Source organism: Pelodiscus sinensis, chromosome 2, assembly GCF_052426305.1.
Source record: "Pelodiscus sinensis isolate ZL-2025 chromosome 2, ASM5242630v1, whole genome shotgun sequence".
In the NCBI taxonomy this organism is placed as follows: Eukaryota; Metazoa; Chordata; order Testudines; family Trionychidae; genus Pelodiscus; species Pelodiscus sinensis.
Genome location: NC_143053.1, coordinates 115,167,727 through 115,180,852, shown reverse-complemented (window position 1 = coordinate 115,180,852; position 13,126 = coordinate 115,167,727). Strand labels below are relative to the sequence as shown.

Genomic DNA, 13,126 nt, shown 5'->3' with positions numbered 1-13,126 from the left:
AATTAAGAAGGTGCCTGTGTACTTTTGAACTGGGGTTTACAAACCTGATCCAGTGTCCTCTGAAGTCAATGGAAAGCTAGCTATTAACTGTCAGCAGCATTGAGTCAGGACCCATATGTGTTCGAAAGCTCTTGATTAAAAAAGTGCCATAATTTCAAACAGGCAACCATTTAGCAAAGCGATGGGGTCTGATTTTCTGCAAGCCAAAAAGAACCAAAGATACCAAATATTCTATTTAGTATTTCAAAACAATTCCTAGTTTCTCTGAAGATTGTTGTCAAAAATTTAACTCTCAATATAATATTGAGTGAATTCTTTAATTAAACAAACTGTTAAAAGAACACTATAAATGTTGCAAAGTCAGCTACTCAGAATTAAAAATTTAACTTCAATTTGTTCTCCTTACACATGTTCATTGTGGTACAGTATTTAATTGCATGACATGTTATTTTTTGCCTTCATTCAGTGCTCAGGACAGATGGTGCTCACTTAAACATTTTGTTGTCTCTTAATAGTTCAGAGCATGGGCCCAGGTCTTACTGAACACTAATTCTGCACTGAAGACAGAGCTATTAATTTCCTTATGGATTTTTCTATCGTGTTTATTACTACAACAAATGTTTCACAAATATTAATTTATTTTCATAACACTCTTGTGAGATAATCAAGGAATATTATCCTCATATTATAGATGGGAAACAATTACTGGACACCTGTAGGAAGTTTGGTATACAACGACTTGCCCAACATAGGATCTCTGTGGCAGAGGCGGGGAGGATTTCAGTTCCCCAGATCAGTGTTCAACTGCCTTAACCGTGAGACCTTCCTGTCTTGTTTTATAATCCCCTCCCTCATTCAGTATATGGTTCCAACTTCAGCAACAAATGAGGTAGGAGTCCTGCGTACATCAGTTTTCTTCATTACATAATCCTGATTCAGTCCCAAAACAGGTATACAACCTGTGCACTGAAAGAGGCAGACATGCTCTGGAAAAAATTGTACAGGAGAACCTAAGGATTATGAACTGATCAGTCAACCATACATCTATTTAAAACTGGAAGTACACAAATAAGCAGCAGCTGAGACAAAAAATAAAAAAGCAAACAGTACAGTACTGTCTTAAACAAACTACTAAAAAAAGAGGGGGGAGAAAAATTTTTCTTTTGCACAGTAAAGTTTCAAGGCTGTATTAAGTCAATATTTAGTTGTACACTTTTGAAAGAACAACCATAATTTTTTGTTCAGTTACAAATATTTCAGAGTTCCAAAAAACCTCCACTCCCAAGGTGTTCATAATTCTGAGATTCTACTGTATTTGTTTATGTAATTAAAGATAGATCTTGAAGTGCAAGCAGCTGCGCTTCAGAGAGTTCTAGGAGGCACTGTGCATAATGGAGCCTTAAACCTCCAGCTGCTTATTACATTATCCCATGCAGATTTATTTGTATAATCTGCAGTGTTTCATATGCTCCCAGATTAAAGTTGGAGTTTGTTTTTAAATTCCCCACCATGGTAATGTCTTCTCCACATAAACAATCTCAGGCTTTTCAGGTACTAAGATCTTCAACATCAAACTGGTAGGATTATTTTTTCACTATTATTCAAAATGCAAAATATATATTGATTTGAAACTTGGAAAAGCCTTTTTCAGGCCAGTATGCAAAGCATTCAGGAAAGAATCCACTGCATCCAAAAGTCAACCTCAAACTTTTAGTTTCCTTCCATTGTTAAGTCTCTGTATACAAAAAAGGTGAAAAATGAATAGCATTTTGTCCATGCTTTACACTAACTTGAATTCATCACTTGAACACATACAGTTTGCTTTGACAATGATAGAGTGAATATTTCATCTTCTGTTCTTTAATATCTACATTGTTTTCATTGGATTTTTGAACATCTTGACCCTGTAAATTATAGGAAAAAACATAAATCACAATCTGAAGTTTTCTCTAGTTTTTTTTTATTTCTTGTTCTTAATGTATTGAAATGCTCTTATGCATTGATTTACAATGAAGTCTAATCTGAAACTGAACAAGGCTCTAAATTCTGGCTATTGGGGCTAGTATATCTTAGCAGATAATATCCAAAAAATGATATCTTATGCCAACTTTCCTGAAAATAAGTCACTTCTGATTATGAACAATGGTTAGCAACGTTCTTTGACTTACCTCAGTCATAGCATTTGGAAAAGCAGACCAACATCTTTTCCTGTGGAAATTACAAAAATAGCTTGTTTCTGTGTCATGGGCAGTTTTCTGTTTGGTGTACTAGAACCTAGAAAGACATCCTAAGATCTTCTGGGCAACAAAAATGAAAATTATTTTCTAATTGAATTAACTGATCCCTATCCCTCATCAATTCATGAGTGAACATGTGCTGCTGCTTTACTGAAATAGCTAAAGGTGTATTCCAACTTATTCTGTGGTGAAAGGAGTGTTTGAGGAAAGGTTGATCATATTTATTATTTATAGTGTTGTAGCATTTGAAGACCTCAATTGCACTTGGACCCTATTGTGCTAGGCACTGTATAAACACACAGTAAATGACAGACCCTGTAGCAAAGACCTACAGTCTAAAAGAAAACATGTATGAAACAAGCAAGCAAATAGGGAGACACAAACAGAAACACTAATAGTAGGATATTTTAGCATAAATCAGCTGTGTGCTAAAGTAACAGTAGTCACTATTATCACATCTTTATTATAAGATACAATTCCCCTCTGATACTATTTCTGTGAATCTAAGCAGGAGCATTGTGCATTCCCCGTCAACACACTTAGAAGATCTTATTGTTGTACCAAGAGGTATGGAAAAACATTTTTGCATTAAGATTACCAAATCCCCAAATTTGTCCTGAAGTCTCCAGGAATTAAAGATTATTCTTTAATTAAAGTTTATGATGTCATTTGATGAAACTTCCAGAAATGCATCTGACCAAAATTGGCAATGCTACTTTGTATTAAAAATAGTTATATTTTCAGCTAGACGGGGATGATCATGACAGTGCTCAGTTGCATAGATTTTTTTCTGAAAAAATGGCCCTTAGTTGATATTATCTATTATAAAAAAAGGTTGAAATTATTTAACCCCTTTGTTCTGGTATTCAAACTATATGATGTTTACCTCAGCTTTCTGACTTTTACTTTGTACTTCTTCATTAAATCTTCCAGATGCTTGTTTCTTTTCTCTAAGCTGTCAGCAAGAGACAATGTAATTATATAATGAATAATATAATATTATATATATATATCCTTATTTTTCAATATTAATATTTTTGTTAGGTGCAGTAAAGAAATTAAGATCATGAAACTACCTCTTCAGCATGTAATGTATGTGAAGTCACAGGATTAGGGGGCTCAAATGGTAGTGAAAGTAATTTGGGGATCAGTGTTATCAGCTAATACTAAAATCTACATCTATTTTTTTTTTTGAATCAGGATGGTACAGTTTATTTATGGTCCCACTGCCTGTTTTAGATTGGCACTTGAATTAGAACAAGATGGCTGAAGCTTAATCCAAACACAATGGAGGTAATGCTTGTGGAATAGAGTGAATTCCTGGGAGTACAGCAGGGTTGATTCTTGTTATCAGTGTTGAAGAGGTGTCCCACCTTTTATCCAAGAGGTCCCCAGTTGCTTCTAGAATCTGAGGTGCCTTTGGTGGTTAAAAGTGCATTCTACCTGCAGTTATTATTCTTAGCTCTGGACCTTGCTGAGGCTAGTCATACCATTGAGACTTTAAGGCTGGATTGCTTGGCTATTGAGCAGGGTTAGCCACCAATATTCCAGGAACAGCACTGGTTTCCTATTCACTTCTGGATTCAGTTCAGAGTGGTAACTTTGGTATTTAAGGTTCTGATGCAGCAAAGCACTTAAACATGTGCTCTAATTTTAAACATGTGACTAGACCCATTGATTTCACTGGGATTACTAATATGGTTAAAGATGACAACATGCTCAAGTGCTTTGCTGAATCAAGGTTTGGGCTGAGTAACTGAGACTTCATTTCTTCTTATGTTTGGTAGCAGCAGCAGAAATCAGACAAGTCCCACAGCTTGCTAGGGATATCAGTTGGCAGCTTCGTTATGGAGCCATCAGCACAGACATGTAATTGGCACAATCTCTGATGCCTATCCATTTTGTGGTGAGAGCAAGACCCTGGCACATGTTCATCTGCAGTGTGCCAGTTGCAGCCCATTTTCCAGCTCTTCTAGAACAGTGTTTCTTAAACTGTGTTCCGTGGCACACTGGCCAGAACAACAGAATTCAAAATGCCTTAAAGGGGCAGGCGACTTTTTTTTTTTTGCTCAGTAACTTTCCCCCAACCCTTTTTTTCCTCAATAACTTTCCCCCTGGACCCTTTTTCCCCTGACCTTTTTTTTTCTCCCCGTTGGTGTTCCTCATAAAAGAAAATATTGTTTGGTGTTCCTCAGTCTTAAAACATTTAAGAAACACTACCCTAGAACCTCCTTTTGAAGTTCTGATTGTACTTTTCCCCACATCTTTTCATATATGCATACCCTGTCCATGACCCCAGGAAGTAATGAAACCTCCTCCTAACACTGGCTGAAATGGCTGTCTAGGATGCCATGAGAGGATGTTAGAGGAGGAGGTGCTCTGTGACTTTGGGGCCTACTTCCGTTCCTCCCTTGTTTCACACATCTGGATAGAGTTCCTCTGGGCTCTGTCTGCTGGCTCCCTAGCCCTCATTCAGGTGCAGTAGGCACTGTCCAGAGTTCTCTGCTCTATGTCCCACTTTGGATCCTTGATTTTGAACTTATGACCCTTTATCCTGTCCCTGCTTAATTGTTTGTTGTCCCTGCAATCAGCTGAACCCTCTCTGGGAGGGGGGAAGCCTTCTGATAAGGGTGGACTTCCTCCATAGTTCAATAGGTGAAATCAGATGAGACACTCCAGATACTAGTTCTTAGAGTAAAATATGTGGTACTGTTTGCAGGTTGTTCTCATTGAATATCACTTAGCTCAGGAAAATGCTTGCCTCTGGTAAACCAAGAGAACCCCAGTATGTTGACCTTTAAGACGTTGCCTGTTAAATGGTGCAGGAAGTGCAAGTGTAAACAATTGGTGAATTGATATTTAAATTGTTTTGGGGGTAAATCTTTTCCTTTAAAAGTATAAATGGTTTCTTTTCTTACACATTGTTATACACACCCCTGGATTTTGTAATTAGATGTATTTTATTAATTAATTATAGCTTTTATAGAGAAGGCCTACAGAATTTGAGAGAATTATAATCAGAGTTCCCTATAAGGTGCACGCCTGGGTGGGCACACACCAAGAATTTCATTCCTGCCTACTCCTTCAGCAGAGCTGTGCAGCTGCGGCCCCAGCTGTTCCCGTGGGTGACTGCCCACCCCAAGAGCATCTGGACAGCCATCATGCAGCCTGAGTGATGGCTGCCAGAGCTGAAGCCTGGGCCGTGGCACTAAAAATAGCACAGAAGCCCGACTCTAGTCCCGGCACATGGGGCAGCTGCTCACCATGTAGCCCAACCCCTGCAAGCAGCTACGGCCACAGCTGTGTGGTGGCTGCTGGGCTGGAAGTGCCCCAGCTCAAGTCCCTGCACACAGGATGTGCTGCCTTCTGTGCTGGGACTGGAATCAGGCCACAGTGCAGCTGCCCCTGGGCTGGGGCCACAGTACTAAAAATTGCACCAAAGCCTTGGCTCCAGCCCCAGCACGCAGGGCAGCCACCCGCCATGGTGCCCCGCCCAGCAGGTGCAGGTGTCAGGATGGCAGAAGATAAGGAAAGGGACAGGGGAATAACTAAGGGGAAGGGGCTAGTGCTGAGGGGAGAGGAGGGAGCCAGGGCAGGAGAAGAAAGGGGAAGGCACCCAGGGCCATTGTGGAGGAGACACAAATGCCAGGGGGACAAGAGGAGACAATGAGGGGAAAGAGCAAAAGGAGAGGAGGTGGGGGGGATGGGAAGGTGTTGAGGGGGGTAGGGGAGGGGACAGGGAGATGCTGGAAGTGGAGAGGAGAGGGGAGGGGCAATGTGGGAAAGAGAAAGGAAGAGGGGAAGAGTGGGTGCCGGGAGAAGGGGGTTGAAAGGAGGGGTAGGCATGAGGACAGTGGGGTGGGAGCAAGTCATGTGTGAGGGTGCAGAGGGGTGTGAGGAGAATTGGGGCAAAGGGTGGTGAGGGGGTGGGCACCAGGGAGAAAGAGGGCAAAGGGGGCAGGTGTTGGGGGGGGGTAGGGGCAGTGAGGGAAGGGGGAGGCACTAGGAGGGTGCGGAGGTTAAGGGAACATGCAGGTGCCAGAGGGATTGTGGGGGTAAAGCAGAAGGGTCAACATGGGGAGGGGAGTAGAGGAGAGGGACGGGCACCAGAAGGCAGAGGAGAGAAGCAAGGTATGTGGTTAGAGGGGATGGGGATGGGAGCTAGATGAGGGGTGGGCACAGGGGGGATGGGAAGGGCAGGGACAGGGGTCAGTGAGGATGGGGAGGTGTGACAAGCCCCAGGAGGGTGGAGGGGAGTGAGAAGGGCAGGAGCCAGGACAGCAGAGGAGGATGGGGGTGGGGGGCAGCAGTAGGCACCAGGGAAGAGGATGGGACAAGGGGAAGATGGGAGACATGGCAGCAGAGGGTAAAAGGGAGAGGTTTATAACTTGGGTGCTACAGTGGCACATGTCCGAACAACCTCACGTGACCTCAATATTGGTGCACAAGACAAAACTCACTCTGCTCATGGATGGAAAATCGTAGAGGAAACACTGATTATAACATGTCTATAGAATTTTTAACTAGACTAGAAAATCTATGGGATAGGACAGTGGAAAAGGAGTTATGACATCTGGGTTTTACTGACCAGTTGTGTGAACTTGGGCAAATCACTTTACCTCTGTGTGCCTCAATTTATTCTCCCATCCCTTGTGTCATTTATTTAGACTGTAACACCCAGGTCCTCAAAGATATTTATGGATCTAACACCCATAGACTTCAATGCGAATCAGGTGTCTCAATACCTTTTAAAGACCAATATCTAAACTCTTTGGGTATGTCTACACTACCCCGCTAGTTCGAACTACGGGGTAATGTATGCATACCGCACTTGCTAATGAAGCCCGGGATTTGAATTTCCCGGGCTTCATTAGCATAAGCGGGGAGCCGCCATTTTTAAATCCCCGCTGCTTCGAACCCCGTGTAGCGCGGCTACACGGGGCTCGAACTAGGTAGTTCGGACTAGGGTGCCTATTCCGAACTACCGTTACTCCTCGTGAAACGAGGTGTACCGGTAGTTCGGAATAGGCACCCTAGTCCGAACTACCTAGTTCGAGCCCCGTGTAGCCGCGCTACACGGGGTTCGAAGCAGCGGGGATTTAAAAATGGCGGCTCCCCGCTTATGCTAATGAAGCCCGGGAAATTCAAATCCCGGGCTTCATTAGCAAGTGCGGTATGCATACATTACCCCGCTAGTTCGAACTAGCGGGGTAGTGTAGACATACCCTTTGGGATTGCTTTTTTTTCCTCCACTCAAGCTCATCTGAGAAAGTGGGTTTTGCCCAGGAAAGCTTTTATATATAATTGTTGTTTTTAAAGTTACAGACAAAGACAGCTACCCCCTGAGTCTTTGGGATTAAGACTTTTTCTTATTGTGTAAATTCACAGTGTTTATCACAATGAGATCTAGATAATAAAAATATAGGCATATACAGTAAAACTCCAGTTGTCCGGCACTCCCGATAGTCCGGCACCAACTGGAACCCGAAGTGCTCTGGCCAGCTGGACAATTGGACCTGCTCCGTGCCGCTTCCTCAAGTCCACTGCTGCTGCTGCTGAAACTGACCAGCGGTGGACTTGGGGAAGCTGTGGGGCAGAGCACCAGGTGAGGAGTGGCACTGCTGCCTGGTTGGTCCTGCAGCACTGCTCAGGTGAGGGGCAGCACTGCGGGACCAACCCGGCAGCACCCCAGCTGCTGTGCCCCGCCGCTTCCCCAAGTTGCCGCTGCTGCTTGCAGCTCCAGCTGACCTGTCGCCGGCTTCCCCCGCCTCCCTGCAAAACGGCAGAGGGTTTGCCCCACGCTGCGCTGTTCCCCGCCGACCCCTCCACACGCAGACCTGTCACAGCCCCCCTGCTGGAGTACCTCCTGATACTCCGGCATATCCGATAATCCAGCACCCCCTGGGTCCCAAAGGTGCCGGATTATCGGAAGTCTACTGTAATTCTCTTTTAAATTCTATAGTTTTCTAGAACAGTTCCACAGAACCATATTATTTCTATTCTGTCAGTTTCAATCTTATTAAATGTCTCTAGAATTTTTTCTAAAAGGTAAATGACTATTGTATATAATAAATATAACTAATAATAGGTTTTATTGGGAAAATCTTACAATGTGATTTTTCCAAAAGAAAAAGCATATACTTTACAGAGCACACATATAAACTTTTAGTATTTATTACTTCACTACACATAATAGTAGACAATTTGGTCAAAGTTTTCAAAATTGGTCTTTTGTTTTTGTTGCCTACATTTTTGGATACCAACATTGATATACCTTGGGCCTAATTTTTAAAAATCATGAGAATCTGTCAATCAACAGACACTGAGGCTTTTTATTCTTCCCAATCTTGGGTTGGGTTTCTTGAATTAGAAAATAACAGGAAAATGTTTTAAAATTGTAGTAGGCTGAGAAATAAATACTGAATGTCTCTACTAACCAGACAAAGGGAGACTTTATTAGGAAAATATATTTTGAGTTGCCCTTTTAATATTTATTCCTCTGTGAAATTCTCTGACTCTGGACAAGTAAAGGTAGTCCATAATACCTATTTCCATCATATAACTGATATTATTAGTCACATACAAGCTGTATGGGATATATATGTCAACCTTTGGAAATACGTTTGGATTTATAGCAGCACTTCAGCACATGTTGAAAATTAAGCATGTGCTGAAATGCTGCCCTGAAACAGGGCTTTAGTGACTGGTCCTGCAGACACTTAATGTGCATCTAGACAGCACCCCTCTGTTGGAATAAGCTATGCAATTTGTGCTACTTAAATTGTGTAGCTTATTCTGGGTCTAAATTGAAAGAGCTTATTTTGAAATTTGGTGTTGTCTACACAGCACCAAATGTCAAAATAAGGCACTATTCTGACAAATCCCTTAACATTACAGGGACGCTGGAATAGCATGCCCGCTATTTCCTGAAATAGCAGCTGCTTTTAAAGATGCGGCATTGCTAGTTCTGCATACTTCCAGTATCCAAAAGAGCAACACAGTCTAGATATACTCTTATTTACAGAGTTTGGGATTTATTACCATTAGCAGACTGGCTGCTGTAATAAGTACTGTGCACAGTGCAAAATTGGGCCTAATCATTGTTACCATATCACTTCCTGTCCTCGAACAGTAAAATAAGTTTGCTACTGATATTCTACTCATGTGGAGCCAGAATCTGTAAGTGCCAAGTGCTCTCTGCTCTGATTTACTTTATTAAAAGGTACCTAACTTCATACCTGAAAATCAATGGGAGTAGAGAGTACTCACTACCTTAGAGGAAAAACGACAAATAGTCTAGTAGCACTTTAAAGACTAACAAAACATGTAGAAGTGCTACTAGACTATTTGTTGTTTTTTAAGTTTTTCTTGTTACAGACTAACTCTGATACCTTAGAGGAGTAGGCTCTAGGAGAATGTGCCTGCTCCTACTGAAATCCAATGGCAAAACTCGCATTGACTTCAATGGGATTATAATTAAGCATTTAGGCTGTGATTTTCAAAAGCACTTTAAGAGATTTAGACTTCCACAACTCCATAACATTCTAACTGCCTTGTGTTCAATTTGAAAATCACAGCTGTAGAGTTTTAATTTCCAAAATTGAATTGTCGTTATTGTACTAAAGCAGAATTTTCTCAAAAACACCCAGATTTTCTATTCTGTCTAAAGAAGAGTGGTAACTGTTTGAATATTAAACAAATAAAAAGAATTGAGAGATAATATGTGCTGGCAATATGGCCACTTTCAATGTACTTCTCAGAGACAGAAGAAATAGAAACAAAGGATAGCTGTTGAAAGATCAAGTAATCCAGATAGTTTTATTGTCATTGTTAAGGAGGAAAATAGGACTGATCATGACTTTCAACTATCTTAGGAAGTGTAGCCCAATGGCTGAATCACTCCAAATAGCCTACTGAGGATGCAGTTAGTAACTACAGTTTTAACAAACTGTTCAGTAAAAAAATCCTAACTTCCATTTGATGTTGGTGGGTTTGTTCCTTCTGCAGTTTTAAGAAGATCAATACCCAAGTGGTATAAACAACATACAAGCCCCAAGCTGTGTATATTACAAAGCTCTTATCCCAGTCCTCAACTGGAATAGTGCAAAGTGATTCTAAATTATGCATAACCAGGCCTGGGAAAGGCCCCCATTTTAATGGCTCCTCAGATGATATAAAAGAGTCAAAACACCTCCTGTGTCCCTCTCCAATTGCCATTGTAGAGAGAATGGCCAGAGCCAACAGAGGAGGTGATCTTGCACACTGACACTTCCCAGATATCATATCTACTCTTTGGGACAGATGTAAGCCAGTAACTTGTAAATTAGGCCACTGCAGCTAGCGTAAAATGGACCATTTATGCTGCTCTAACTTACATTGGGTGAAGGCTTAATGACACATCTTTCCCAAGATAAAACCAACTTTCCAATTCCCTTCCAGAGATTCAACATATGCTTCATGGCCACATCTGAGGACTGAGGCCTACCCTTTTTGTTTGTTGATATGTAAGGTACAAAACGATCCTTTTTCTTATGTTTTACATTGTTTCTAGCACATTTCATGAAAATGCAGCCTTCTGTCACATCAAGGAGTATTATTTATTCTTTGTCTCCTTGCATAAGAGAAGCAAGAGAAAATCTCTCTCTCTGTCTCTGTCTCTCTCTTTCACACAACACACACACACATCTCTGCAAAATAAAGGAAATCAAGTAATTAGTTCAGGCAACCTACTATGATATCTGAGAACTGGCTATCTCAAGCCTTTGGTCAGCACATTCAATAATTTCCTCATATGATGTTACCTTTTAAAATAAAATCATCAAATGATTAGCTGCTGTATAATACCCATAACAGCAAAATAAGATTTCCACAAAGCAATACATTCTCATCTCCGTAAGTCCTGCATTTGTATGTTACTTCCACTGGCCCTACAGAGCATTCCACATTTATTTCCTACATGCCTTGCTCATGCAGATAATCCCACTAACTATGTGAATAAAATAAACAGGACTTGGCTCTTATGCTAAATTTCACTCAAGCTTGACTATAGCTTGCTTTTCTGTCAAAGAGGTTTCCCATCCAAGTACTGACCTGGCCTGACTCTGCTTACTTTATGAGCTCTGACAGAGAGCTCACAAGTCTAAGACAGTTGATATAAAACAGGTTAGTAGAGGGGGGAAACATACAATTTAAGTAATATTTGGAAAGTGTCAGGTTAACATGAAGAGTTTCTGCTGTACAATCATGCTTGTACCTTGCATGTCAAGCTACCCAAATCTCCTTGAAGCGTCTCATTTTCTTCAGTAAGCCTCTTGCATTCTTCTTCCTTTAGCACTAGATAGTTTTCCAGGTTAGTGATCTCAGAAAAACAATAAAAATATTTCACCAATAACTGCTGTCATAAACATGTCCTGCTAAACACCAGAAATAAAGACCTGTCACTCAGATTGGAAGGGTGGAGGATAGATGGGAGCCATGATTTCTTGAAAAAGGATAGGGGTCTTACAAACAGTTATTAGTCATTTGTCCCCGTTCCCAAACTGTAAAATATGGACTTCATAGGCGAATTGTGAGGCATAAATCATTAGTATATTTTAAGTATGGCAAACACTACAAATGAAAATGCCATAATTTACCACCACCAGAATCCATGTTTGTGTGTGTGAATGTACATAAATACATAGGAATATGTAAGGTTCACCAGACATTAAGAAGGGAAAAAGAAAGCTGTATTGTACACTGATTTCCAACAAAAATAACTTCCAAGGCCTTATTCTGTCAAATACCTATTTCCTCACCTGGAAATGGAGGTCATCACTTTGCTTATGGTATTCACCCAATTTTGTTCTCAGCAAATCTAAAAGTTTTGTGCCACTCCCAGTTTCCTCTTGATTTGCACCTGCATCCTATAGATAAATATGGCATTAAGGAAAATTGGGTCAAATCCAATATTAGTCATTAGACTTGTTTCCTTTCTGAATAATAATAGATGTCAAGTTCCATAATGTAATTACTCTATTTTAAATAACACTATCCAAATTACTTAATCAACCAAAGATTAGTTTGGTTTTTGAGGTTTCCAACACACTCTTTTTAAAAAAATTGCTTGTTAAAATCAGGAGGATATAATCTCTGGGCCTGATTCTCTACCTGTTAATCTAGGTTTAATGTTGTAATTCTTATGATTTTAGAAGTGTTACATTTACCTAAAGCTGGAGTAATGCAATAATGACTCAGCTCCTCTATTTGGTATGTTTAAATATTCCTAAGGACTACATCACGTACTATGAAATTTTTGGTACAAATGACTGTTCTCTATTCATTCTGATATAATTCTTTGAAGTGTAACATATAAAAAGATTATGGCATAGATTCTTTCCCTGACTCCACTCCTTTTGTGACTCTCAGGTAGGGTAAAGGAAGCTGAGGCTCACTATAATTTCCATTAGAGGAATTTCCCAAGCACCGGCTATCCCCAGGTGGCACACAGATGTCAGACAGGGCTCTAGGTTGCCTTTCCTGTAGGCCCCGCTACCTGGGACATGTTGGGACTGGGAGTGGAGAGCGAATGACCAAAATTTGACTCCTTCAGGAAATCCCCAATGGGACCATAGCCATCTGGGAGAGGCGACACATTTGGCAATGGAGTATGGGTTCTGGGAAGTAAACAGATCCCATTCTGAACCTGGACCTACTTACATTTTGTCTTCTTGACAGTCAATAAAAATATAACAGCTCTTAGACAGGTAAGACGTGAAACTTAGAAAGGGAGAGAGAGAGTGAAACAGGAGGACTTTTTTTATACTAGGTAAATAAGTCACTGTGTTAATGAATGGGGTAGCATTGCTAGCACCGTCTTGCCCTGCAACAGAGCAGTGTGACTTCATTAG

General features: G+C 41.0%; 1 protein-coding gene across 9 annotated transcripts in view; it reads right to left on the bottom strand.

Annotated features, from left to right (window-relative positions):
• Nucleotides 1-1,364: 1,364 nt before the first annotated feature.
• Nucleotides 1,365-13,126, bottom strand: part of CAGE1 (cancer antigen 1) — a 35,187-nt gene continuing 23,425 nt past the window's right edge. For 8 of the 9 annotated variants that reach the window (XM_089776386.1, XM_089776390.1, XM_089776391.1 and 5 more), the window contains 6 exons: nucleotides 12,035-12,142; nucleotides 11,491-11,595; nucleotides 10,968-11,038; nucleotides 3,124-3,192; nucleotides 2,169-2,208; nucleotides 1,365-1,904 (listed from right to left, as the gene is read on the bottom strand). In XM_089776386.1, coding sequence (XP_089632512.1) covers nucleotides 1,800-1,904; nucleotides 2,169-2,208; nucleotides 3,124-3,192; nucleotides 10,968-11,038; nucleotides 11,491-11,595; nucleotides 12,035-12,142 — 498 coding nt within the window. In that variant the 3' untranslated portion in view covers nucleotides 1,365-1,799. The remainder of the gene's footprint in view (nucleotides 1,905-2,168; nucleotides 2,209-3,123; nucleotides 3,193-10,967; nucleotides 11,039-11,490; nucleotides 11,596-12,034; nucleotides 12,143-13,126) is intronic. The other variant, XM_089776392.1, reaches the window with a different exon arrangement.